Here is a 14,694-nt window from a genome sequence, read left to right as displayed (position 1 = left end):
TTCATCTTTGAAAGCAGTATATTGTCGTATGATCGTAATATCAAGCCTTGCACCCATAAACTACACTGTGACAAGGCAAAAAATGTTTACTTAAGGTAAAATCGAGAATCGCCATACCTCCAGATTACACGCAGACCCAGTCTCAACAAGGAACAAATTAATGTTCCCCACAGAGACCCTTGTCATTTGATACTTCACGTCACTTTCGGGAATACACAGCTGAAGGGAGCTCTTTGATCTTTTCAAGGTTCCTTTTGGCAAGGACCCCTCGTTGGTCTCTACACTATGATCCACGTCTCTAGGCACCTTTCGCTTCTTGTGCCTTCTCTCGCAAACATTTTGTTGTTTACCGTGAATGCATTGGACATATGGGGTACTAGGTCCCAGGTCATTCTCTTTATTGATGACGTGAAATGCAAACGTTTGTACCCAGTTCGCCATGGCTTGGAGCTTACAAAAAAACAAAAAAAAAATCATCAATCAATAAAAAAGCATTTATTATCAAGGGAAACACCCGGCTTCAAGCGCAATCTAAATAATGGCAAAACAATTTTTGAAAAAATCCTCTCATAGAGAGAATCGGTTTTGGATACGATTCTTATGATATTACGATACCTGTGGCATGGTGAGCCTTCCAGACAGTATGCCCAGCTGTATCTCTACAAGCCATGCGTACTCCAAAGTCTCACAGTCTGGTGGTCTATCCAGATTAGAGAACATAGCGTGACCACGGAGTTGGAGTCCAGACAAACTCAGATGACCCTGGGACAGATTGTGGTTCACACTACCGCGCTGTTAAATCAGAACAAGAAAATAGTCAATAATTTTTAACTGAAATATAAACTTTTCCAAAGGAAATGATCCAGAAACTACGATGTTTTGCAGTATATGCCCAAAGCAGCCTTCTGATAGTCGAGTAGAGAGCAATTATCAATCTTGTGTCAAAATTAAACCAGGATTGCTTAGGTTTCGCCTTACTTCGTTGTGATTGGTCCAGAAGACTCGCGCTGCATTCTCAACCAATCAGAAATCACAATACCAACTTGACAATACTAAAGAAACTGAAGTACTGATAGCATAGCTAAACTTGGCTGTCTTACTTCATTGCCGTCAACAAGAACGATTGTGGCAGGACTCAGATGTAACTGTAACCGAGTCTCTGTGTACGTCTTGTGCATCTCAAACGACAGTCTCTCCATCAGCAAAAGCGGACTTGATGGCTCGCCGGGACCACAATGCTGCAAATTAACACAAAGTAAATGCATTAAATAAAGCCGCATTTACGTAGACAAAAAATTTCTCTGCCGAGAAAACTATTCCCTTTACTATTACTAATGTCTTGTCCACACAAGCTGGTTTTTGCCACACAAGCTGGCGAATGCATCTTGACAAAGTTCTAAACCAAGACTTCTTGTTACAAAAAGGCGCTTCATTTTTCGGAAAAAAATGTCTTAAGGATGTTTCTCAACCAAAAAGGGCTTCAAAAGAGAAAAAGAATTCTCAATTGTTCGATTCCTTCAAATAAAGTTCCACAAATGTACTTTGTACCTTGTCACTACAGGCCTAACCTTAGTTAATTCCGCCTTGACATCAGAAAGTGTCAGGATGATGTTAGCTTCCATCGGCCTCAAGGTTAGTAAGTTAATTGTGTCCTTGCTGCCTGAGCCCAGTGTAGTGTCGCTCACTGATTCTTCTCGATTGTACTTGATGCCGAGCTCTTTAAACTCTTGGTTAATGCCAAAGTAGTTCTCCTGTGTTAAGAAAAAGGGAAAAAAAACAGTGAGATGACTGATATGATAAAGACATTGTGATTATTACAGGATAGGAATAGCGCTTGCTAGAGTTTTCTGGTAGAGTAACCCCACATCACAGGAGAAACAGACGAAATAATATGGACTAGCGCTCCTTTCTGATCCAGGGAGCGAAGGGTGAGGCAAAAGCAGTTTCAGGATACGGAAACTGCTGCATTGCTTATATCTGTATGGTTGGAACACACTCAGAGACAAGCCACAACGACAGATCTCTGAGATAAAGCGCTCTGCGTGTAAACTCCTTCTTTTTCCCTGCGAGCCGCTGCGATCATACGCACGAATACGACTCGAAATATTTTTGGAAGAAGCGCTGTCGAAAGTAAAAAATATCTGCGCAACCATTCCACATATCCGTTAAAGAAAGTTGTTTCTTGGACCTTTCCCTGCCTTTCCAGCCACTTAGCGGGTCGCAAACCTCATGTTTCGAGCAAAAAAGTGTACCATCTTACCTTAATGGCTGCGAGCATAGCCAACAATGAGCCAAACACCTTGAGTGCGGCTGGTCCAGCTTCCAGTTCCAGGCTGATGACGTCAGGTTCCCACTGTGTGGGGTCACAAGGAAGTTCCTCCCCGCGAGGTACCTCAAACTTGGGGCTCGGATACATAGGATGATACATGTACCCCAAGGACAGCCCCAGGATGGGAACGGACATCACATCCACCCACCCTGTAACAAAGGAGAATATCAAAAAAAAGGAACCTTCATGGCATTGGCTTCCGCTAAGTCTCCGTAGTTGATATCACTTCCATTGCTTTCGCTTTTAAATCATTCTTCCATTACGTGACGTAATCGCAATAGTCAATCGGAAAAAGAAAACTATCAAATGGAACTATTCGTTTACTTTATCAAAAGATTCAGTACTAAGGCAAAGACGGTACAATTCCAATCAACTTTGGACACTCAACTGAAACTGTCTCATCAACAGTCAAATGAAAAACGCTTTGCAGCAAAGAGTAATGAATAGCTTGCGAGCACACCTTCATTATTAGCGCTTCAACAATGAGCGTTTCTTCGCCGGCGGGAAATTACGAATCTTTGAGCAACACGAGCTGGCCAGAGGTCTACACTGATAGTGCCAGACCCCTGACAAACCTCTCCCGGAGTCGTCTCTAATCTTCCCGCGGGCGGAGAAACGTACTTCCAGTAGCGTTAATAATAATAAGGACCTGCACGCAGGTTAAGCAATGAATGATCTAACTTATCTAACCAAGACTTTCGTCGGTGTGCCGCCTCCATCCTCCACTGATGGTCTCCTCAGTTGTGCTTGTGATAGGCTGTTCATCGGCACTCTCAACCGCCTCATCTATGTTACCCGTGGTAGTTGATGAGCGCGATCTAAAACCCTGTTCCCGTTTCTTCTCCGAGGTACGAGCCAGCGATAACAGGCTGCGTCTGAGAGTGTTTGACTCCGGGACAAACATTCTGGCAACCAGCTTCTCGGCCTGAAAGACCAAAACATACCAAAAAATTGAAGGCAAGACGTAACTCAGGTTTGAATGTCACAAATAAAGAAAGATGCCAGTTAGTATCACGAACGCGCAGCCAAAAAATTAAAATTCGAGTTCCCCATAAAGAATGGCACTGGCTCTGACTTTCCGATATCATAGTTTAATGCCCGACCCATTTTGCTACAAATAACATGTTGGCAAGCAAACAGTCGTGAAATCTGTTTAAGAGCGTACTTGAAGGTGAGAACTGACTTGATAACTGATTAAAGAAATTAAGTCCAGATTAGGGGTCTTTTTTCTTTCAGTTCTTTTTTTTTTTTTTTTGGCGACGCTAAAAACAACCTTCAACGTCAAGGAGACATTAAGATAAAAAAACATGAACCTCCATCGTAAAAGAGAAAGAAAGAAAGGAAGGATGGATGGTTGGGTGGGGAAGGAAAAAATAGGTTTGCAAAGCATACATGTGTCTACGGAACATTTAAATATCCCACCCACATCAATAGAAGCGTTCGTCACCTCAGTAAAATCCACCTCAAAAAAAGGGGACTAAAAAGACGTCAATAACAATAAAAATTACTTGAACGAGATTTCTTGAGGTAGAATCCAAATGGATCCCTAAGAGAGGACATGTTGCCGACAGAGTAAATAGAACGGCTGCACGATGCAAAGCAGGCGCAGTAAATACAAAACCGGATGGAAAATGATAAAATTAATAAATTTTTTAACTTACCTGTAGAAAGAACTTGATTTCTTCTATTTCCGGTATGAAGCGGAAGTACTGGAGGACAAATGTTAAGTCGAACACCTCACCACAGAAGGCCAGCTCAGCTAAAAACAAAACAAAATAACTCACAACACCATTGAATGATCTGAAAAGAGTCGCTTTTACAAAAATGATGAACAGATCTTCTCAAAATTTCCTTTAAGGAAACAATGTCTATGAAACAAATCTACAAAATGCTCTTGTACTTTCATTGCGCTTTATAAAGTAAAGTGCATGTACGAAAAAGAAAAAATACAATTGAAATCTCATAGCCCAAGAAACGTTCGCTGTTTGTAAAATCTCTTGAAACAGAATTCCCAAGTAAGAAACAAGCTTTAGTGTAATTTCAAGGGAGATGAAAGCGGATAGTTCCAAACAAAACATCGGTGACGAAATAAAGATATTTGACGCACCATTTTCTTGTTTATTTGACGTGCATTCAATCCAATTGTGCTGATTTCCCAACCAAACCATCTCAAAGTCTCGCAGTATGATGTTAAATGACCACTCATAAGGCACAAAGGTCAGTAGATCCGGTTTGTAGTTCATTGTCCAGTCTTCGATCATCTCTGCGGAAACAAAAGGTGACGAATCTTGATTGTGTTGTAAAACCAAAACCATTGATAGTAAAAACGACCAAGCGAAACTTGGGTTTAAAGTGCAAAAAAAAACGGGTGGGGAAGGAAGCCGAGCTTCATTGAAAAAAAACAACAACCACAACAACAATAATGTATGTCTTTACCCAAGCCAAGTGGCCCACCCGGCTAGTGCTTATCCCGGTTTACATTGCATGAAGCGACTGGCATGGGAAACTAGTCCATCGCAAGTTACCCCCTTGCATTTCATCTGGCTTCCCTAAAAATTCACTGGTACCCATTTATACTCCTGGATGGAGAGAGGCACTGGGGGATTTAAGTGTTTTGCACAAGAACACAACAAAATGACCCAATAAGGTCTCAAACCCGGGCCTCTCGACTCAGTGTCCAGCGTACTAACCACTAGGCCACCGTGTCTCTATAACAAAATAAATATATTGTTGTAATCCTCGTAAAGAGGGCTCGAATTTAAGTTTGTTGCCCCACCTTGGAAGAAGAACTTGTGCGCAAAGATGAAACTCCATGTGACTTTCTGAAGGGTGATATCACATGACCAGTGCTGTGTTTGATTCCAAATGCGGGGGAAAGACATGTGGAAGGCCAGCTGAAAGGGAAATATATTGTACTTAATTCGATGAACGAATACAATTGCTGTGGCTTAAATGGGAAGCAAACAGTTACAAGTGCATTTCTCTTACATCCATCATGTCTGCATCAATGAGCTTCCTATAGGCCAGACTGGTCGTAGCTTCGACTTGGAATAACTTGGCCACGACTGAAGTAGTATAACCATACTCGTTCACAGTCCACGGCTGGTATACTCGAACATGTGACCCAGACCCCACGCACAGGTGAAGAGCCTTAGTGACCTGTTCAAAAGAAGCACACACCTCTTACTAACTGAGTTCGAGGTTCGTACAGTAAGTTACGGACCAATATCTTTTTTCCGCTCGGATTTATGAGCAAAACACACGGGGCTTACACGCGGGGCTTACAGTACAAGCGAAAAAACGAGGTTAGTAAGATATTTATTGTATCTCGAGTCCAACAGAGGGGGAAGGGTCCAATTCAAAAAACTTTTAAATTTAGCGCGCGTACAATGAAAAACGGCCTGCTAAATTGACCAATCAAAGATATATAATAAACACTGATAACAGAGTTATAACAAAACAACCGACAAGAAAAAATTGCGACATCAGATGTGCGCATGAAACGGGCAGTTGGGACGTGTAAGTAGGGTTCTCACTCGGCTCCATTTAACCTACCCCAACAATAAACAACACCCAAAGTCAGTGTAAACTCACCCTATTCTTGGAAAATAAAATATCAAGTGTAGAGTCACACTCAAAGTCAAATTTAACATCCAGTCCGGTGTGGACTCGCCTCTGGCCAGGGACTAGCGGTTTCGTGACTTGAATCTCTTGATAGTCAAAAGGGTAGAAGAACTTCTGCAATGCATCTCTGTAAAGCAAAAAATATTAATAAATCAAAAGTAGCCAAATTTAGCAATAGCACGTTCTCTATTACCAAGTAACTCTGGAATATTTTGATTTTCTGAAGAGACGAGGCTGTTGAGGCTAGAGAAGACCCCTTAGGATCACCAACAAGACATTACAAACCGATCACAAGCGTTGTAAGGTTCGGACTGGAATCAAACCCTGGCCACAGCCGAGGGATGCAAGCGTTCTCCACATATAAAAACTCATGCGGTCTTTCAAGAAATCCAATTTCCTACCGTTGTCTATCAACCCAAGGGCCATAGCACAAGGTGGTGTTCTTGAGAAAGACAACATCGATTCCCCAGTGAGGATCGCTGTCTGGTAATTCTTCCTCATTTTCGGCTTTGACCTCGGGAACATAACCTGTGATGTAAAATAGCTTTTTTAACAGCAGTTTGCTAAGGCGTCGAGGTTAGCTCTTAGACGCCAAGAGGTTAGGGGTCAAACGTGCTAACCACCAGGTAGCCGCTTCCACAAAGGTGCTAAAAGCGTATCAAATACAACGTCCAGAAAGATTATAATTTTTATAAACAAAATCTCCACGGCGATGGTTATCATAAAATCTTAGCTTGATGGAGGCCTTGATTAAGAGGGCCCTCAGTGCAAGTCGTTGTTTACTTTGAAATTGTTAGCATGAGTACATATGAATATTGAGGAAAATTGATCAGATTGAGAAACGCATCGAGACGATGGAAATAACAAGGTTGCTACGGTTGCAGTTGGCATGAAGACTAGATCACAGCGGAAATTCCATGTGTTTCGTTGTGAAGTAGGTAGCCTTAACAACCACGAGTTTTGCGTGTAAAGTGAAGCGGAAGTTTCTCTGAAAAGTTTCCCGCGGATCTACGGGAGGAGCGAACTTTCTCTCGGAATTTCGAGACCCACGAAAGTCCTCAGTGAATCAATCCGCGAAATTTCGGATGAATCCAAACAATAGCTGGCTCGAAAATTCGCCGAAATGTCGCGCAAATTTTGTTTCGGACCAAAATTCACCGAAAAGCCAGGAATTTTGTCCAATTTCGTCGGCAGACGATTGCATCTCTTTTGCACAATACTATACAAGAAAAACCAAAATTTACGGTATTTAAAGTCGATCGAGTTTTCTAAGTTCATAACAAGAAAAGAAACATGAGGAAGAGGTGGCTACTTTTTGAGAAGTATTGATGATAACCTCAATTGTGTAAAATGGAGAGATAAAAAATTCAAAAGTTAAAAAACCTGGTTCATCTTGATAGTAAGTGATTTTACAGTCAGCAGTTTGAAGGACAACAAAACCTTCTCCCATATATCGAGGGGGTCTGTAATGAAAAAATAATCACATTATAACAATGCTTCGACGGTAAATTATGAAATATACAAGATACTGCACGTAACCTCATTGGTCGATTAGAGAGCGAAGTAAGTGGCATAACCACGGTTGTGACGTTTTAGATTTGTGTGTATTTTTTGAGAAATAATGGCGGAGCTCGCAGAGTGCAACCTTCCAAAATATGAACAAAAACAATGAACAAAAGAGTTTATATGAACACAATACACGTATCCCCGTGTTGATCAAATTATTTTATATCCTCGCGCATCTTGTGGGCAATTTTTAGTTCTATTGAAAGGAGGAGACAGAGAAAAAACCTACTCATCTATCGGTCCACTGTAAGATGGGCTTGGCGAAAGCATCACTCGGACGTTTTTCCCTTGACACTTAACAATATGCATAAACTCGTCTAGAGACGAGTGAGCCTACGAGAAATAAAACAAAAGAGAAGAATCGAAATAAAAATTACATTCGATGTCAAAACCCCCTTCTAAACCTTGCCGACTACTAGTTCAAGATTAACAACTTTTTTAATCTAAATGGGTAAAATCTGCATGCGTGAAAATACACTATCAAGATCTTTAAATGCATTAACTTGTTGCAAACCTGGGATGTTGTGTAAATTCCTGTGGCACTCTCAAACTTGAAACACAAAGTGGTCTCTAGCAACCTATTTCCAAAGGCAACCCTTCCCTACGGTAGAAACATTTAGTTTTAATCGTGCTTCTCATAAATGCATACAGGTTAAATTCAAACTGCTCATCCAAACTCTTCTACTTTAGCTTATCCAGAAGCCTCCCCAAGATACAGGCCGGATAAATCTCCTGATCTCCAATCCGTGTTACCAAAATTCACAAACCGTAAAAAGTAACTTTGAATCCAAAAAGCCTACACCATCTAGCTCTTTTGCCTGTCTTGTGCTTCCTGGCTTATTTGTACATATTTAGTTTGTTACAAACAAATGAACACACTTTTTTTTCTTTTTTTTTTTGTACGCAACACATGAGCACTGACACTTACACTATTGACATCAAACTTGACAGCTGGAACAAGCTCCAGAAGCCATGTGGGCAATCCACCATTAACATCTCCTTGTCTGAAAATGTCGATACAGGGATGTTTAGAGAAAAATGAGTACATTCCTAAGACATTGCTAGATGACTGATTGCATTTCTCTTCATATAAAAAGAAAGACTTACTGTCGGTGTTTGGCTGAGTTTCACTACATGTAAACTACAAAGGTTCAGATATTGTTGGCCGCAGGGGAACTTATCAGTTTTCGGGGCATCCAGGTAGGGGGCATATTGGACTGGGGCCTTGATGAAGAGGGGGAAATAATATAGAGAGGGAGGGGGCTTATTATCATGCATTAATTGACTGCGCAGTGGGGAGATCAGATGACAAAATATTTCCCTAAAGATCTTGACACCTTGATATCAGGAATTTGAGCCAATCACCTCTCCATCCAGCCCAACCAAACTCAGTCAAGACAACTAAGCCTTCAAAATTTTGAAATTACAGGTATGTTTGAATCACAATTAGATGCCATCACAATACCATAAGGTCTATGTATTTCTTTAGTTAAAAAACAAAAAAAATTCAAACTAAAATTAACAAAGGCTTTCAAATAAAAGCATATTCTGTACCTCAGCTGGAAAAAAAAAAATTAAAAATATCTACCAGTTCAGAGTTTTTGTTTAGAGCAAAGGGAAGCTATTTAGAGATGGGGGGAGGCTCATTATAAAGAGAGTCTTCACACAGAGGGAAGAAGAATTATCAAAACATTTACTGCTGATTTAAATCAAAACAAACCCTATGTCATTCTCTGGTCCAAAGACTTACCCCTTTTCTACATCCACCTTTGGTTCAACAGTAGGGCTTACAGAAATGTTCAGGGCTGATTTAGCTGCATCTACAAATGGATGAAAAAAAGCAATTTGACCACGCCTACCCTGCACGCTGAAGGAAAAGGTAACTAAAAACCTTAAAAGTTGACAGTTGCAACCAAACATTTAGCATGTTGAAATTACATGTCAATGATACAGATGATAATGTTGGCATCTGCAATGACTAAGATCACCCAATAAAGACAATTACACACCTCATTGTTGATGGCAAAAATTAGAACGATAATGACTGTAACGATATTGACAATGACACAAATAAGGACAACGACATTGAAGCGGATGGACAACAGCTTAGATGGTTAAAAGTAGATGCTTATTATTTGTGTATTTAAGTATGAACAGAAAAACGTCTTCACTACAGAATGCATACATTAGTCCTTACCTCCATATCTTTCAACTCTAAAGAGTTCTTCCAGTCTGCTGTACAAACGAGACCTACAATGCCAAAATTATTTAATTGTGAGAATATTTGGTCCGTGAATTATGCTTCTGAGCCACTGTTTTGAACAATTTGTAAATCTACCACTGAAATTCACCTTGGATATGTCCATGTCATCCCATATCAAAATATACACTGAACTGGCAAGTCTGGAATTGGCCAGAGGCTCATTTCTGGAAGGTTCCAGTGACATAATGGGCCAGTAAAGCTACACTGTTTTCATTCAAGGTGGGTGTTTCAAAATGTTTTAATATTATACTATAAAACTAGTAGCTGCAGGGAAAAATGGATTGGTCAGGATGCCAGAAGCTGGTTCTCTATTCTTTAAATTCTGATCTTAAAGCACATATATGCTTTTGGGCCTGTAATGTTACTGAGACTTTTGAGAAACAAGCCCCTGATCTTGTGGTGCAAGTGTTCTAGACCAATCACAGAGCAAAGGAAAGCAAAACCAAAGTAATCCCAAATTCCTTTTGACATTGATTGGAAAATTACTTTATCAGGAAAACCTCTAAGTTGCAATGAACTTGTATTATATCTAGGAGCATTAGCACTTCCCCTTGTTGGTTCATGCCACAGAAATCAGGATAAGCCCCATACACTTTGCAAATCAATCTCACACAGAGACTCACCTGTTATAAACATGATACTCCAGACCATTTAACCACACTGTGAGACGTTGCTTAGTGGCAACTTCTGTTGGCAAGACAATTATATTTATAAGGTAAATATGATTCATGTTACTGATTGAAAAAGCAATGTACTACAACTGCAGGGTCCATTAATTGGACAAAAAAAAAGGGTTTCTTTAGAAAAAGTTGTTCAAGAGTGTAAAATTTAAGAATGATTTTCCTTAGAAGGAACAAACCTAAGAAAACCAGTCATATAAGAATGTTTCTCTGAGCCCCTCAATAATAAAATAATGCACAATCATATAAATGCCTGTGATGTGTTTACGTCTTTAATATTTACTCACCTATCTCTGATGGTTCATGCTGGTAAGGCGGCTTCTTTGACAACTCTGGTTTGTATGTAATCCAATACTTAAAGATTGCTATGCCATCAATAACCCTATGATCAAAATCACCACTATGATTAGAAAATAGACTTTTTAAACTACTAGTGGCCCTGAATAAAATTATCTGAAATTTACTTATCCTATAATATTTCTTACAGTAGTTTATCAAAGCTCTACAGTGTTTTTATTCAAAGATTGGACCCCTCCTATCAAGCATTCAAGGATCTGCTCCTGGTCTGATGATGACTTTGCACAGGTTGTCTAAACATAATGGTCTCTTTCAACAACAACAGTCTTCCTTGTGAGGAATTGCACACCAACTATCAAACTACACAAAAAGCTGCTCAAAAGAGTTCAAACCATCCAATATGGAATTTTAAAACACTTTTTACTATCAAGCATTTAACAAAATTATGACTATACTTCCTAAAAAAAAACAAGTGTTTTACCAACCTAAAACTGAGATCTTTAGTTACATACACAACATCTCTGAACATGATCTTCCCAGACAATATTGAAAAGGAAAATGAGCCTGGTGATACAAAACAAACAAAAGAAAATCTTAAACATTTCACAACAGATGTGATAAAAATGTTTCAGCAAACAGAGCCTTTTTGGAGATGAACCTGCCAACCTCTAAAATGAAAGGCCAAGGTTTATGGTTTGACTAAGGTTAACATGGTACATTCTCAGCGAGACACTTTTACTTTCAGAGTACAACTCTAACGAGTCAAAACATGGGTAGTAAAATGTTAAAAGGCTTTTTGATTCTGTACTTAAACCAAACCACCCATCCAGGCCTCATCTTTCATTTACATAGCATGGAAAACTACAATGCATAGCAGAGTCTTGATAGGCCCTACTAACTTTTGAATTTTTTCTACAACTTTCATTTATGTCCTCCTGGTGTCAGCAAAATAGTCACTAAGTTATTGCAACATTGTTTGGGGAGAAAGGGAGGACATTCAAGTAGCTTATTGGAGTTAAATTACAAAATGTCTGTTTATTATGTCAAGTAAAGGGTTGTCAACCACCCACTAAGGGAAGAAGAGTCAACTACTTTTGCCATTCACTGTAGGAGTATTACCACTCCCTCCTGCAGGAGAAGCCTATCCATAATAGGTGACCCAAGAGTTTCAATAGGCTACCCTACCAGTTTGTTGGTACCCTTTTAAACTCCTGAGTGATTATTTCTGGCCTTTACAGCCATTGTTGTCTTTCACCAGACCCCAGAGGTGAAAATTTGTTTTGCAAGGTACAGTGAAATTGTCAGACTTGATTACAGTATTTTAGCAGTATAAAAAGAAAATTTATTTAAGAAAACAACCATAAAAATAGCATGCATGTTGGTAAATTTGAAGAAATGATGTGATGTCCATTAACAAACTCACCAATTTTAAAGTACTGTCCATCCTTAATGTACTTGAAATTTATCAGCTTGGTAAGAATGAAACCCATTACACGCGAATGGTAGAATGTGATGTAGATTGACCACAGGCTAGCACAAAGACAAGACAAAACTACAAAGACCAATCCACTCTCGACATTGCTTGTTTTTGCTGTGGAATCACTCAAGGGTGCTGTGGATGGCAGTAATGTACTCATACTGAAGTTGTTACTGCTTGTCATGTTCACACTGTAGTTGTGGACAAGATATATTGTACTCTATGCTGGATGAACGTTGTGCAGTGAACTAAGTCACTGTTGGAGAAGCCTGAAATAATCTCTTATGGTCCAGTTAGAGGAAGTTTGTCCTTTTTGCGACCAGCTTCATCTTTCTCTCGCCCTTGTCCTCAGGAAAAAGTGTACATCACCATCTGGGCCAAGTGCGTTGGTTATTCAGAAATTCTTGAGCATAAACAAAAAAAAATTAGAGCATTACCCTCGGGCGTTTGAAGCACAACAAAGTTAGGCTCGGCAGGAAGCACTTGATTTAAATTATAAACAAGACATGTAACATTACTAAATTTAGTGCAGCTTAAACATACTTTAAATTGAAACATTCGTTTTCTGCAATAGAAATCCATAAAATAGAACCTTCTACCCCTAGCAACATTCTGTTGAAAAACTGCAAGATATTTAGAACGTCCATTAACAGGAAATCATCTTAGGAAACAAAACATCTACATGTACATTGATTTATTAAAATGCCTCGATCGATGGCATTAACAATACCCAATAACAAAAACACAAAACTCACATTTTTCTCGTCGTATCACCTCCGCAAAGTTTCCTATTGATTTTGACCAGTGGGATCGAGGGTCACAGCTTGCCTACATTTCGTGATTTTGAGTGAAATTTGAGAGACTCACTTGATACTTGCTTAGGTATTGGAAGCCATTTTGAAGGAAGGAGCGGCTAGATTCAATCTCTCGCGGTCACTTAAACAAAATAATCGGTCCCAGACTTCTGTCGCCCTTACGCTAATTATCCTAATTAATTGTTTCATCTCATCCATTTTATACAAGAGCAAATTTCAGTAATGTTGATACACAAGGGATGAATAGGCCTTTCCAAGAGAAAACAAAATTATTAAAATTTTTACAGTTAGAAAATTATCGATTTGACTCAAGGACTGCATCGAGAATTTCCGAAAAAAAATCAAGGGAAACAGCCTACTGGGGTAGAGCTACTGTTTGAGGTTCCCATTTTCCATTTATCAATGACATCGTAATTGCGGTGTAGGCGTTTTTTCTTTTTTTTTTACAAATTTTTGATTATTTTCTAATATCACGACGTATAAAAAAACCCTGCATCTCTCTCGAAAATTATTTTTCCTTTAACAGCTATTTGTCTACAGAGCGAGAAAAGATTCCGGATATCAATTAATATTTGCAGCTCAAAGATATCAAAAATAACTTTATCTCCTTTTATGTCACTCTCTGTCAATAGAACGCAAAAAACTGGAAATTATCCGCCTTTATAAATTTCTGAAAGATTTCTTATCAATTATACAGGCTTGGCACAAAACATACATCATTATCACTTTGTCAAGCATTATGGCGCCTTTTGCGGGCTAAAATGGAGGTTTTGTAGGGCTAAATATATTTTAGCGGTAATGTGATTGTTCAGACTGTTTTGTTGTCATTTTTTTTTTTTTTTTTAATTTTTATTTTCTCGATGCCTCCCAAAGTGATAACAATAATAAAAGAGTTTATGATCTCGGACAAAAATATGTTTTAGCCTTTCATTCACAGAGTTGCACCCAAAACCTATGATGCCCGCGCACATAAACTCCGTCTGTCTGTTGCTTTATCACCGCTAAGCCCAACAGCTTAAATTTGCGCGATGTAATTTTCACCTGCCATTATGGTTATAACTATTGAGTAAATAATTAAGAGTAATAATTTTGGTAGAGGCAAATAGCCTTTTTGAAGAGAGCTTTTATCCTCTTCAAATCAAAACACTTCAGTCCTGATGCTTCAGTTGAAAATTACACGCGAAAGTGAATATCACTTTTTAAAGTTTTTTTTCACTTTGAGAGGCGAAGATCGAAGAAATACAACACTTTAGCTTTTAATTTTTCTTAAGGAAATAAAATGATGACCAGTGCCCAGTATATTTGATAATTACCGTTTTCATTGTTTACAAGACGGAAAAAAGGACGTTCCTGTCATAAATTAATGTTTCATTAGAGATGAGATATCAAGTAAAATGTAAACTCGACTCAAGCTTCTAAAATGTACCTCGGTGATGCATGATGTAAAAGAATTGTTTTAGAAGTGAATTTATCAACTTTTAGATTCCTAACGAAATAACAATTTACTTTTTTATTTCTTTGTCTAAAAAGGGGGAGTTTTCTGATTGAGTTTTTTATTTTTTTCTAAATTCTCGCTTTTCCAATTAATCAAGATACATCAGCTTTTTGTGACAAAGGAAAAGAATCTCATCAATTAAGGCGAG

General features: G+C 38.9%; 1 protein-coding gene across 1 annotated transcript in view; it reads right to left on the bottom strand.

The window, feature by feature from the left end:
• Positions 1-13,126, bottom strand: part of LOC131777406 (bridge-like lipid transfer protein family member 1) — a 47,882-nt gene extending 34,756 nt beyond the window's left edge. Inside the window, exons 1-23 of the mRNA XM_059093705.2 lie at positions 12,992-13,126; positions 12,183-12,639; positions 11,245-11,323; positions 10,750-10,844; positions 10,406-10,469; positions 9,717-9,769; positions 9,270-9,339; positions 8,448-8,523; positions 8,034-8,120; positions 7,749-7,852; positions 7,337-7,416; positions 6,355-6,481; positions 5,924-6,080; positions 5,318-5,488; positions 5,106-5,223; positions 4,437-4,592; positions 3,991-4,088; positions 3,020-3,254; positions 2,261-2,478; positions 1,569-1,751; positions 1,101-1,238; positions 616-792; positions 118-450 (exon numbers count right to left, since the gene is read on the bottom strand). Coding sequence (XP_058949688.2) covers positions 118-450; positions 616-792; positions 1,101-1,238; positions 1,569-1,751; positions 2,261-2,478; positions 3,020-3,254; positions 3,991-4,088; positions 4,437-4,592; positions 5,106-5,223; positions 5,318-5,488; positions 5,924-6,080; positions 6,355-6,481; positions 7,337-7,416; positions 7,749-7,852; positions 8,034-8,120; positions 8,448-8,523; positions 9,270-9,339; positions 9,717-9,769; positions 10,406-10,469; positions 10,750-10,844; positions 11,245-11,323; positions 12,183-12,420 — 3,057 coding nt within the window. The 5' untranslated portion in view covers positions 12,421-12,639; positions 12,992-13,126. The remainder of the gene's footprint in view (positions 1-117; positions 451-615; positions 793-1,100; positions 1,239-1,568; positions 1,752-2,260; positions 2,479-3,019; positions 3,255-3,990; positions 4,089-4,436; positions 4,593-5,105; positions 5,224-5,317; positions 5,489-5,923; positions 6,081-6,354; positions 6,482-7,336; positions 7,417-7,748; positions 7,853-8,033; positions 8,121-8,447; positions 8,524-9,269; positions 9,340-9,716; positions 9,770-10,405; positions 10,470-10,749; positions 10,845-11,244; positions 11,324-12,182; positions 12,640-12,991) is intronic.
• Between the last annotated feature and the right edge of the window lie 1,568 nt (positions 13,127-14,694).

Source organism: Pocillopora verrucosa, chromosome 14 (assembly GCF_036669915.1).
Source record: "Pocillopora verrucosa isolate sample1 chromosome 14, ASM3666991v2, whole genome shotgun sequence".
NCBI lineage: Eukaryota > Metazoa > Cnidaria > Anthozoa > Scleractinia > Pocilloporidae > Pocillopora > Pocillopora verrucosa.
Note: the sequence above shows the minus strand (reverse complement) of the source record. Positions and strands in the feature narration are given on the sequence as shown.